At 35.1% G+C, this 14,073-nt stretch overlaps 1 protein-coding gene across 8 annotated transcripts in view; it reads left to right on the plus strand.

Moving 5' to 3' along the window:
• Positions 1 to 14,073, plus strand: part of dnah5l (dynein, axonemal, heavy chain 5 like) — a 425,035-nt gene that overhangs the window by 113,976 nt on the left and 296,986 nt on the right. For all 8 annotated transcript variants that reach the window (XM_069913293.1, XM_069913291.1, XM_069913294.1 and 5 more), the window contains 2 exons: positions 6,054 to 6,134; positions 6,229 to 6,633. In XM_069913293.1, the coding sequence (XP_069769394.1) occupies positions 6,054 to 6,134; positions 6,229 to 6,633 (486 nt within the window). The remainder of the gene's footprint in view (positions 1 to 6,053; positions 6,135 to 6,228; positions 6,634 to 14,073) is intronic.

Here is a 14,073-nt window from a genome sequence, read left to right on the forward strand (position 1 = left end):
AGCTAATTGATTAGCTCAATTTTTACCAATGTTGATTCATATTGATTGATCAAGTGGGATTTATCAAATATCATTAATCTGCAGATAACATAACTAAATTAATTAGTTTAATTAATGTTTCACAGGAGAAGTCTAATTTACCAATGGTCTAAGTATTAGATGCTGAAAAAGCATTTGATAGAGTTGAATGGTGTTTTTTATTTAAAGTGTTGGACAAATTTTGATTTGGACCAATGTTTATAAGTTGGATTAAGGCAGTATATAAACATTCTATGGTTAGAGTTGTGACAAATGACTTTTATCTGTGTATTATAAGTTAGATCAACTAGGCAAGGTTGTCCTTTGTCACTTGCATTATATTGCATTGGTGATAGAATATTTAGCGCAGTTAGTAGACAAGGTAGTGAGATAAAAGGTATTAAAAAGGGTTTGGATGAATTCAAATTTAATTTATTTGCTGATGATGTGTTGATTTTATTAACAAAATCAAAAAAGTCATTGTAAGTTTTATAGGAAATATTAAAACAATATGGAGAATTATTTGGATATAAAGTTAACTGGAAGAATAGTGGTTACCTGAAAGAAAGAGGTTATCATCTGGAGAATCCTGTGTGGGAAAGTTTCTTCAGCAAGACACTGAAGTAGCTAATTTTAAAAAGGAATCAGTTGTGGGTGTCAGCATACAACAAATCTCTCTCTCTGAAAAAACAAGAACCTTCCTAAACAGTAACCATTTACCTTTCAAGCACCAAAGCCTGTTGAACTTTATAAATGTTAAATTCTGTGCACAGCATAAGAATTGCCTGGAACCAGTGAACTTGGAGGAATGAGAAATAAGATTGGACTGTGAACCAAATAACTTTTCTGAACTTGCATACACATTACATATACATGCGGTTAGAATTAGAAGGGGGTTAAGCTCGGTTAGTTAAGTAAATAGTGATAAGTTAAAGTGTGATTCTGTTTTCATGATTAAAGATAATTAAAAGGAACTTTTGTTTAAGTAACCATTTGTCTTGGTGAATATCTATTGCTGCTGGGTTTTGGGGTCCTCTGGGCTCGTAACACATAGTTTGCCGACTTTGGCAGATATAGAATTAAATTGAATTAATGAAAACAAGGGATAAATTTGTATAAAAATTGAATGCTAAATTGTTATATTAGTCACCAATACTGTCTCATCTGTTAGAAATATGGGATAAGATAAACAGGGAAATTGGTACCCAAGGTAAAATATCTGGATATACTCCTTGGTATCAGAATAAACTTTTTCCTTTTACGATTAATAATCAACTTTTTAAAATTTGGGATATGAAAGGTATTGAGATAGTTAATAGTTGTAATGAAATTAAGTCGATATCTTTCATTTGAGAGAATGAAAGAAAGATATCAAATATCAAGCCGTTCACTTTTTTGTTATTATCAAATTAAATTGTTGTTTTATGATTCTTATGGGAGAAATGTGGAACTTCCAAAGGAATCAAAATTTGAAATGATAATTTGGGAAGGTGGAAAGAAAGGATTTATATCTGAAATGTATAAATTACTGAAACAGAAAATGCTTAAGATAGATTTACAAAAATTAAGATTAAAATAGAAAAAGAATTTAGGGGTTGAATTTAGTATAGGTCATTGGAAAACTATCTCTAAAGATAGTATGACAAAGATTAGAAATGTTAGATATAGACTTGTTCATTATAATTTTATACATCAATTATACTTAACTCTGGAACAATTAAAAATATTTAATTTGATTTCTTCTGACCTATGTTTTTGATGTCAGAAGGAAAAGGGGACCTTTTTACATTCAATATGGTTATGTGAAAAAGTTAAACGTTTTTGATTTCTGGTTAGTGAATTTTTGCAAGATATTTTCTTTGGACCCATTAATTTTTTTACTGAGTGACATAGGTACTATTTGTTTGAAAATAGGTTTGGATAAATTTCAAATAGCTTTTTTTAAAGACTAGCTTTAGTAGTAGCGAGGAAGTGTATTGCAATTACGTGAAAAGATCAGATAGAACTTAATTTACAAAGATAGCACTTAGAATTTAGATCTTGTATTCATTTAGAAAAAAATAACATACCATTTGAGAGAAAGATATTTTATTTTTAGGAAGGTTTGGAACCCTTATCTGGATTATCTGGATTTGAAACTTTAAAGATTTGGACCTAGTTGTGACAGGATATCCCCATCACATGGTGATTAATTAATGTTGTTTCCAGTTATTTCTCCTCAATCTTCTTTTCCTTCTTTTTACTTTTTAGGGGTTAGTGGGGTAATATAGAGTTATTCAAGGGTTGGGATGTTGGGAGGGGGTGTAATGTTAGCATAAGGGGATAGGGGTAGGTAGAGGGGTTTTTAATATATTTTATAAATTTTAAATCATATAACATTAATTATAACATATTCATACAGATATTATATAGTTGAATAAACACCCCCCCAACCTCCCTTATCCACCCCACTAACATCCTCCCCCCTCCCCCTTTGATCTACAAAGAAAGAAGAGATCATCACTTAAAAAAACATCAATAATCAACTCTTTAGCTGTGGAAACAGATACCTCCAGAGCAGGTTGAGAGATTAAATCTTCAAACCAAGAATTTTTAAATATGGGGTCTGTACTTTGTCATGGATAAATATTGGGAGGAATCTGATAAGATGAGAGTAGGTTACATACATACACACATTTAAAAAAAGATCTTATTTGAAATATTTAAGAATTCATATTCAGTGAACTTTACAGAAACAATGGAGAATTCTAAGCACATTTCACAACTAGGTGCTAATTGAAATGATGTCATGAAATTAATAAACCATTGTTTGGAAGAGGAGACAAACTGGTTGTTTGCAAGTACCTGCAGGGTACCTGCAGGTCAATGAGAAGTTTTGTTTATCTAAGACAACAGATGGGAGCAGAAGGATAACTCCTTCTGTTTTCTTAAGAAGGTGGTGATTTTTGCAAGTGAGAGTCACATGGGCTTTCTGGCAGTTGGCAGTTGGAGAGAGAGAAGACCAAACTCAACAAGCTCTCTCAGCTAGTGTGTGTGTGTGACACTGAAAGCAGCTGAACAGTGCAAGCTAGGAAAAGCTGGTTGGAAACAGAAAGTTCCAGAGCAGTGGATGGCTGGAAGTGCTATCTATCTGATGTTTCTCTTGGAATAAGTGGAACATAAAGGAACTCTGGTAGCCTGAAAGAAAGAGGTTATCATCTGGAGAATCTGATGGGGCAAGTTTCATCAGCATGACATTGAGGTGACTAATGGTGGTACCTCAGTTGTGGAAATCTTGGAACAACAAATCTCTCTCTGCAAACCCTACAAGAACCTTCCTGAGTGGTAAACATTTACCTTTCGAGCACCAAAGCCTGGTGAACTTTATATATGTTAAATTCTGTGCACAGTATAAGAATTGCCTGCATCCAAAAAACTTGGAAGAAGAAGTGAGATTGAACTGTGAACCAAATAATTTTTTCTTAAATTTACACATACATTACATAGACATGCACATAGAATTAGAAGGGGGTTAATTTGGGTTAGTTAGGTATAGAGATAAGTTAAAGTTTGATTCTGTTTTCATGTTGAAAGATAATTAAAAACAACTTTTGTTTAAGTAAATACTTGTCTTGGTGAATGTCTATTGCTGCTGGGTTTTGGGGTCCTTTGGGCTTGTAACAACTTATAGAAAAATTATATTTATCCCTCCAATTATACGTTATATTTTCTAAAGGAATACAAGATTTCATTTCAGTATGCCATCTTTGCATTCCTAAAACTAAATCAGATTTTCACGTGATGGCCAAACATTTTTTAGAAATGGCCAAAGCTTAACGTAAAAATTCAATTTGAATCATTAGACAGTCTTAATACTAAAGCAATCGATTTAATGCCCTCTAGTAAAAACAACATTGGATCAAATCGTAAATTCACTTTTAATACATGCTCCTAAAATGATTTAACTTGTATCCAAAAAGTCTTAATTTTAGAACAAGTCCAAGTCGAATGAAAAAATGTACCTATCTCTTGTCCACATTGAAAACACAAATTTCTTTAATTATTTTGAGGGGTTAAATATAATTGATGTAGAAAATTATATTGTACTAATCTATATCTTACATTTATAACCTTAGTCATACTATCCTTACATAAATTTCTCCAAACATTTTCATCTTTCTTCCTATTTAAGTTAAGTTCCCATTTTATTCTGGATTTTATGAACATTTTATTTTGTAATAACTTGTACATCTCAGAAATAAACATATGTGTTTCTTCCTTAGTATGTAAACCATATTTGTTTTCATGGTATATCTTGTTTTAATTATATTTTGTATGTAATCATGATTGTTTTAACCTTAAATAAAATATTTAAAAATACTTCCATTGGGTACAAGCTCAGCAGTTTAGTGCTATAGTAAAAGTTTTGAAATCTGGCATGGAAAATATTGCCATTATGTCAGTTCAGTTTCAATGTCAGCTCACTCCACCATTTGAACCTCCAACAGTATAAGGGTGGCTGAGTTGTTCCATTAGGGAGCAGATGTGGACTACAATTGGCTATGCTCCTCTAGAATTATGAACATAAAAATTAAAGAAAATGGTGTAGACCACTAAGGTCTTTTTACCTGCTTCACAATTGCGTAAGGCCATGACTGATTACAAGTTCAACTCCATATTCCTATCTATCCCTGTTAATATTTGTTCTCTCCTTGTTTACCAAATGTTTTTCTACTTTTTATCTCAACACTTTCTTAAAAACATTCAAAGATTAGTTCCACTGCTTATTTAGAACCAGAGAACACTACAGCACAGAAAAAGGCTGTTCGGCCTTTCTAGTCTGTACTGAACTGTTATTCTGCCCAGTCCCACTGACCTGCAGCCATCCCATAGCCATCTATACTCCTCCCATACATGTGAAAATTAAGCCCACATTCACCACTTCATTTGACAGCACATTCCATACTCCCACTACTCTCTGTTTGAAGTTTTCCCTTATGTCCTCCCTAAACTTTTCCCTTTTAACCCTTAATTCATGTCCTCTGGTTTGTATCTCACCTCAGTGGAAAAAGCCTACTTGCATTTACTCTTCTGTATCTATACCCCTCATAATTTTGTATACCTTTATTAAATCTCTCCTCATTTTCCTCATTAAATGGGTTAAAATTTTAACCCATTTAACCTTTCCCTGAAACTCAGTTCCTTAAGTCTGGGAAACATCCTAGTAGATCTTCTCTGCACACTTTCAATCTTATTTCTTTCCTATATTAAGTGATCAAAACTCCACACAATACTCCAAACTGTTTGAACTTTCCTGACGAACCTCCCATGTGGAACCTTGTCAAAGTCCTTTCTAAAGTCCATGAAAACAACATCCACAGTCTTTCATTCATCATCTTTCCTGGTAACCTCCTCAAAAAAATCTAAGATTGGGAGAGAATCCCAATGATTCATAACAGTCTCAAATTTTTAGTTTAACTAATTGTCATTAATACAGAGCATTTTAAAAATATTCAGATATATCCAAATACCATTAAATCTATGAAAGCTAGTTTAATATTAAAATCAATAATCTCAAACTCTTTAAAAACATTTAACAAGCCAGATGATATTTTTTATATCTATGTTAACCAATACTCTCCCTTGTTCCTCACAACAATTCAGCTCCATGAAATTAATGGAGCAGTATTACTTTCACCAATCTACACAATGCAAGATGTCCAAGTGGATCTCCATCTTGACATCAAAAGAAAGCTGCTGTCTAAATGTGATGGGATTCACCAATTTGATTAAATATCAGCAGATAAATACTGGGATAATCATAATTAATGCAAAATTTAAAAGGTGAAATTATTTGCAGCTTTTTGTGATGCCACCAAGCCAATATCATATGCAAGGATTATCCTGTTTGTAGTACATCACACCACCTATCTGATTGTTGTAGATCACTTAGAAATATATAGGTGATTTAAAGACTGTTTTAAGGAAGTTATTTTACTATCACTTTTCCTATGTGGAATGAATAATTAAATACTGTGAAATTTCTATTTATTTAGGATCCTACTGAAAAAGTAAAGGAATTCATGGATTCAAATCCAATCCTCTTTGAGTTCAATGAAAAAATCACCTATTATGCTGTATGTATAAAACAACTTATCATGTTGTGCATTGAATACAAATATGAAGTTTTTACTCAAAGAAATTAATCCTTGCATCCTGTGTTTTATGTAGAGATTGGAAAGCCAGATTGATGAGTTGCCCTCTTATTATGAAGTGGGCTCAGTTCAATTTGACACACAGCATTTGAAGCTGGCATTGATACAGGAATGTCGCACATGGAAGAGAGCTTTTGGCACAGCCTTAAACAGAAAAACTGCCACAGAAATGGATGAGATTTTTTCTTTTATTGAAAACCTTAGCAAACGACTGAACCGACCAATCAATGATTTGGATGATGTCCGTGGAGCCATGGCAGCACTAAAAGATATTAGGGATGCGGAGCTAAAGATTGACATGACCATTGAACCTATCGAAGAAACCTATGCCATCCTCAATAAACATGATCTACTTTATCAAGATGGAAATTCTGAGAGAGTTGATGGTTTAGCTTATGCTTGGAAGAACTTAAATGCACAGGTACTCCCTCAGAAATAAAACACAGAATGGATATAAAAGGGACTTGAAAATGAAATTATATGTTATTGTTTGATAGTAAATGTTATTGGTTGATCATGATTCATGTGTGAGCCGGGCAAACGTGCATTGTGGCTTTTGGGCTCTCTCTTTATGTCTATAGATGGGGGCAGGTGGTTTGCTCTTATTCCATGGAAAACTATCTGCTAAATATCCCCTCAGAGGAAACTATAGAAAATAAGCAGTGTCAGAAATTCCAGACATACATAATTCCTGGCTGCAACCCCAGCATCTTCAGATTATCCTGTTTAATTCCAGGATATTGTTTCAGTGCTTTGCTGCACAAAATAAAAACAAACGAAAAAAATACTGGGCAGGTACAAGAAAAAAGAGATTCACTATCTTCCTATAAAACCGTAATAACCCAACTACACCAGCATAGATTGGACAATGAATTTTTATATGAATAACCCATGGGACAGTTCTTAGAATGTAAAACAGTACAACACAGGAACACGATGTCTGCACTGAACATGATGCCAAACTAAACTAAAATCTCCTCTATTTGCACATGATACATATCTGTCTATATATATATATATATTCAAGTGCCTAGTTAGAAGCCATTAAAGCACTACTGTCATGTCTATTTCAACTACTACTCCTGACAGCCCATTTCAGCCACTAATTTCTCTGAGGGAAAAAAATTGTGTCCCACACATCTCCTTTTAATGCTCATGCCCAAACTCAATCTCTGGAAGAACTCAGTGAGTTGATTGGGATCAGTGGGAGATTACTGATGCTGCTTGACCGACTGTATTCCTGCAGTGTGTGTAGCTCCACGTTCTAGCAGCTGCAGTTTGTCAAGTGTCACTCTGGCCTTTCCCATTACAAATCCACAATGAACTCACTCTTGGTTATTTCACAGCACTAAATAACTGACAGTACCATAACCACCTTTGTTTGCATCAGCAAAATGTTGTAACTGAGTAAATGAGACAATTCCAAAGTCTGTAGGTTTAAAACATCTGTTGACTTCAAAACTTTCTAACATTCCAAGACTCTCAATCTGATTCATCTAATCTTGTGTGATGGAATCTGGTGTAGTTTTATCCCATCCAAATTTTCTTCTGCACAACTCTTGCAGAATTTTCTTGGCTATTAATACTACTGGTGCCAATATTCCCAAAGGATCATATATTGAGCTTATGATCAAAAGAATACCTCTTCTTGTCAAAAGTAATTCTTTCAAAACAATTTTGAATTTGAACACACAATTGCACTCCTAGGATTCTTTCAACAGGTAGAATGTCACAATCCAAGTCAAGATATTTTATCTCCTTTGCTCTTTCTGCCTCAGGAATAACAGCCAATGTATCTCGACTGTTACTAATCCATTTCATAAGGAAAAATCCTCCTTTATTACAGATTTCCTTTAACTCATGATAAAGATTTATTGCTTCTTTTTCTGAAACCACTGAAGTAAGACAAACATCAACATAGAAATTATTATTCATGATGCTTATAGCTTGAGAACTAAACTGCTCTTTATTATCTTCAGCACATTTCCTGATAGCAATTTTTGCACAACTCGGTGATGAAGTTGCTCCAAATAAATGTCATTCTGTATTCAATCATATCTTTTCTGTAATTGCCATTAGGCCATCATAACAATTGTAGAAAAATCACAATCTTCTGATGCTACTTTCACTTGTTAAAACATTGCTTCAATATCTGCAGCAATTACAATAGGCTCTTTACAAAATCTAATCGGAATGCCTATTAAAGTACTGGTTAAGTCTGGACTTTGTAAAAGTTGAGAATTCAATGAAACTCTTTGAAATGATGCTCCACAATCAAATATTATATGTAGTTTCTCTTTTTATGGATGTATGTTTACCTCCATGATGAGGTAAATACCATTTTCTACCATCTTTACGTTCCAATTTATCTTCTGATACCTTTTCTACATAACCCTTGGTTATCATATCTGACATGACATTGGTATATTGCAAATTAAAGGAAGAATTTCTTGATAATTTTCTCTTTAAATTCAGCATACACTATTGTGCAATTATTTTATTATCTGGCATACAAATGAAACTAAATCCAGAAACTGCTTGTCCTCCTTTGAAGGTTCTTGAATATCTTTGAGACCTTCAGGCAAATCAATTTTAAATTGTTGTTTTCACAGATCATTAAGTTTGACAACTGAAATTCTGTTGACATTTACATTTGACAACTGATCATTATTCATTTTTCCTCCAAATGGTCTGTTAATTGTCTATCCAAGCATCGTTCTCACAGCATAAGGTCCATCATTTTGACTCCTCATTACTTCTAAAGGTTTAAGAGCTTTCGGTACATCTAACCCAATTAACATCTCGATCAGATGGGTAAACAAACATCTTTTAGATGATCCCACTGTTTGATATTATCCTGATAGGGAATATTCTCCTTAATCACAGGCTTAATCTTCTGAGTATATACCCTTGGAAGATCGCAAAATTCATTGCTATTCAATCCAGCAATCTGTAAACCTGAAACTATATTAATTTCAATGTTCCTTTAATTATTCATTGTCTTCAACAAGATTTGTGATCTTTTACCATGAAGATTAAGTTTATTCATCAATTCAATAGTACAAAATGATGCAGTACTTCCTGGATCAAGAAATGCGTAGGTCTTCAGTATAAAGCTTCCTTTTTTAGCTTTAACCTGCACAGGAACTATTGAGAGAGCTTTGTCACTGGCCCCAGTAAGACTTTTTGTCTGAACCAAAGCTATGTCTTTAGTCTTGGATTCAGATTGTTTGATTTCTTTCTAAACTTTACTTCATTGAGTATGCAGTAACTTGGGATGTAAACTGCAATATATCTGCATAATTAAACTGCATATATCACAACTGAGTCGCTTATTCCAAGATTTGCTGATGTGCAACTGCTGTTGACCTGTTGCTGCAGTAGGCAAATTGGCACAGATCCATGTCACCGCTCACACTGAATGCAGCCTGCATGTGTTCCTCGGATACTGACAGTACAGGATCATCAGGGGATGTGGGGTTACGCAGAGGCGCTTCCTTGTTCTGGTGATCGAATTGGGCATCAAAGGCATCTGGAAGTGAAGTTTTGCTATCCTCTACTGCACCAGATTTGGTTTTGTTGCAGCTTATATAATTTAGGCTCTTTTATAGCTGCTGGGTATCCATTGTTATTTCCATTCTTGTCTTGATTCTCCACTTCGCCTGGAAAATGGTTTATTTGTATGTCGTATCTGCTCCTTGTGTAGTGTTCTAGATCTCTGGGCTTAAATGCCTGTGATCTGGCTCTCAGCACATTCTGGATTTCATTGTTCATCCAGGACCTCTGATTGGGATAAACCCCTGAACAATTTGGTGGGGACACACTCATCCACAGCTGTTTTGATAAAGTCTGTGACAGCCCTGGTATAATAATTCAGATCCTCACCTGAGTTCTTGAACACTGCCCAGTTCACTAACTTGTGGCAGTCCTGTAACCATTCATCAGCCTCCCGTGACCAATTTCTGGCTGTTCTGATCTCTGAAACCTCTCTTTATGCTCTGTCTTTATGAAGGCAGAAGGAGCACAGCTTTCTGACTTGCCTTTAGAGACACTGAGTGTCCTTGGATTTGCTTCCAGTTCTCCCACAGTCTCTGCAGCCACACAGACTCAAGTTCAATCCATTAGCAACCCAACGTCCAGATGCAAAGCTCTGATATGATCAGGAAGACTTCAGAGCTTGAAGCCCTTCAGAACTTCTTGAATCCCAGTTCTGATACATGGTTCCCATGAGCCAATATCCAGTCTTCCAGCCATTGAGCCCATGCTGGTCCTCTTCCACAATCACCATCCTGTAGGGTCTTTTCCTATGCTTCTCCTCAAGATTATGAAGGGCTTAGATCGGGTAGACTGCCTGCATCTTTTTTCCTGGAGTGAGAATAGCTATTATCAGAGAAAATCTGTTTAAGATGTGAAGGAAAGTTTATGGGATTTGTCAGAGGTATGATTTTTATACAGAGAATACTGGGTGCCTGGAATGCATTACTGGGGTGGTGGTTGAAGCTGGTACAATTGGGAAATTCACAAGACTCTTAAACAGGCAAATGGATTGAAGGGTTATGGATGTGAGGTAGGGAAAAGGTTTACATAGTTTGGCACAGCATCATGAGCTGAAGGATCTCTGCTATAATGTTCGATGTTCTTTGATATGATGGATAAAATCTTGCAAAAGTATCATTGGTGCAGCACAATATGTTGATTGCTATGAATATTGAATTTTGGACAAAGTATTTGCAGTTAAAGTGGGAGTTTTGAAAAAGGTTGTTATGTATCTTAGCTTAAAGTTTGATGCTAATGGTCTAGAACCAGGAGAGGAAAAGGTAGAAGCCACCACTAATACACCCAAACTTGAAATCCAGCTGAGCTAAGAACATTCTTGGGGAAAACCTTTATGATTTTTTTAAATTTATACCCAAAAAGTAAAAAAAAATAATAAAAACCCCAAAAGCGCTGATTAGGTCAGCGTTAACTCCCTTAATAATAATAAGTGGCCCTCGCCACTAGTGGCACGAGGCATTGGAAGAGGAAAGCGGTGAACAAAAGAGAATCCGTCTTCCCCTGACAGGATATCAAAATTTAATTTCAGTCAAGTACAATGAGCTTGTTCAAGGTCTCTATTAACTTGATCATCATCAATTTCAACTTGAGCCTCAGTCGGCTGTCTTCCGGGTGAAATCCCTCCTTTTGATTTTTCTTGATCCCCTTCAATTTATTGAGATACAGAAGACCTGCCTTCCATTCTGCTTCATATTAGGTAGTCAACTGGAAAATTCCAAAGCTTCAGACTCATTAGCAAAAAATTGAGCTTGATATTGTCCATAAAAAAACTTTAAGAACTGCTGGATATCGAAAAGTGAATTTATATCCTTTTTTCCACAAAACTGATTTTGCTGGAATAAATTCTTTTGTTCTTTTGCCAATTTAATTACTCAAATCTGCATTAAAAAAACTGTATTATTCTGAATCATTAAAAAGGCTTTGCTGTTCCCTGCCCTTTGAACTGCCATTTTAAAAATAATTTCCTTTTCTTGGTAACGTAAACATTTAATCAAAATGGAGCGTGATGGTTGTCCTGGATACATTTTTTTCCTTAGAGCTCTATGTGCTCTATCAAGTTTCAAACCATTTGGAAATGCTCTGGTCCCAAAATTTCAGGCATTCAATTTTGAAAGAAAAATTACTGGATTAGGGCCCTCAAAGTCCTCAGGCAAACCAACAATTTTCACATTATTTCTTCTACTCTGATATTCCAACATATCAACTTTTTGCAATCAATCTTTTTTTCTGAATTTCCCACGCCGTAACAGAATCTTCTATCTTATTAGCTATATCTTTACATTCTTCCATCTCCATGTGACATTCCTGGAAATCTTCAAATTTTTGAATTTTGATTTTATCAACAATTTTATTACACTTTGCCATATCTGTCTTCATTACAGTAATTTCTTCTCTAATAGCTCCCAAATGATTAGTAAAATCAGCTTTCACTTCAACAAAATTTGCATCCATTTTTAACTAATTGAATCAATTTAAAAAAAATTCAAAAATCTGTGGGTCTAGAAGTTTTGGGGTAACATAATATGCACCCATTTTACCTTGAATACATTGATCTCCTTCTCCTTCTGATTCCTCTCCCTGTGATTGCGGCAGAAGGCTTTCTTCTTCTACTCCCAGTTCTTCTTCTTCCACCTCCATTGAAGTTGCCAGGGGCTGAAACTGCAGGCGGGATTTTTGCTTAGCCCTTGTTTGACCTGTAATCACTGACGGATTCACGCCCACAGACTCCGACTCTCTCGCTTCTGTAGCGCGCACGCGTGGAATTCTGCACATGCGTGATTTTTCTACAATCACTTCTGTAGTTTTCTTCCATGCTCCAGCATCATCTTCCACAGCTCCCAAGTAGGTGGCGCTGGAGCTTGAATCCTTACCCGCGGAGCCTTTGACAGTTGGGGCTGGAGGCTGAGTCTTCAAGGTCAGCCCAGTTTCTTCCATCAAAATAACTTCAGTTACAGCCTTTTTTTTTTCTTTTGTTTTTGCAGGTTGTGTTCTGGATTTTTTTGTAGCCATCTTTTGAGTCCTCTAAGAATTTTTAAAAATTACTTAAACTTAAATTTTTTTTAAAAAGTCAGGTACTAATTAATTCTGCCAGGAGAGGCATTTTCCATGTCTTCTCCCTACTGATTCTTGATCTCATGTTTGTACTCCTACTTTTGCATTATTGAAAACATGATTAAAAATGTAGAGCGAGAGCAATAAAGTACATGTGATGAATACAAGATCACTTAGTTATTTAAATAGTAGGGTGAATTTAAATTGCCAAGTGATGCCTCAGATTGCAATTTAGGTGCTGTGATAATAAAAATGCAAATTTTGCTTCAAGCACCCTAACGAAGGTCCAGCAGTATTACAGACAAATCATGAAGGATGCATTTGGAATGATATTTTGAATTAAGATCATTTATCTTGGTAATGGATCATAATCCACAACTGGTAATATTTGATCCCAAAACAGCAATACCTGTCAAGGTGACATCAAAGCATTAAAATGGGGAAATCCTTTTTTTCATAGTTCTAACTGTACAATTGAGTGAAAGATTTTATATTTTCCCATATCATAATCCCCTGGCATCCTCCTTGCTCATATAATTTCTTTGAAGACCTTGCTTACACACCTTTGTATGATTAGCAAATTTGGGGTCACTTGGTTCCTTCCATAGAAATAGCATAGAAACAGGCCCTTCGGCCTATCTAGTCCATGCTGAACTATTTATTTCACCTAGCCTTGACAACCTTCTCCTGGACATAGCCTCCATAATTCTTCCATCTGTCTGCCCATCTAATAATTCTTAAATATCAAAATTAAACTCACATGCATCAACTCCACTGCAGCTTATTCCACACTCTCACCACCTAGTGAGCGAAGAAGTTGCCCATAATGTTCTCCTTAAATATTTTACCTTTCACCCTTAACCCAGATCCTTGACTCACCTAACCTCAGTGGAAAAAGCCTATTTCCATTTACCCTATCTATCTATACCCATAAAAATGTTGTATTCCTCTATCAAATCACCTTTCATTCTCTGATGCTCCAGGAAATAAAGTCCTAACCTATTTAACCTTTTCCCATAACACAGCTCTTCAAGTCTCCACATTCTTTCAATTTTCATTTGAATTTATCATAAAATTGTGGGTTTAATGAAACAACATTTAATCAATAATAAGATTTTCTAATTTCCTTGTTACAATTTCCTGAATAATGGATCTCAGCATATTCTGACATTAGATGCCAACTATGGACAGATCAATAGAGATAGTGAAGGAAGGTCTGACCTGTACAAAAAGGACAGGCTGCACCTGAAATGGA

The sequence above is a fragment of the Narcine bancroftii genome, chromosome 1, assembly GCF_036971445.1.
Source record: "Narcine bancroftii isolate sNarBan1 chromosome 1, sNarBan1.hap1, whole genome shotgun sequence".
NCBI lineage: Eukaryota > Metazoa > Chordata > Chondrichthyes > Torpediniformes > Narcinidae > Narcine > Narcine bancroftii.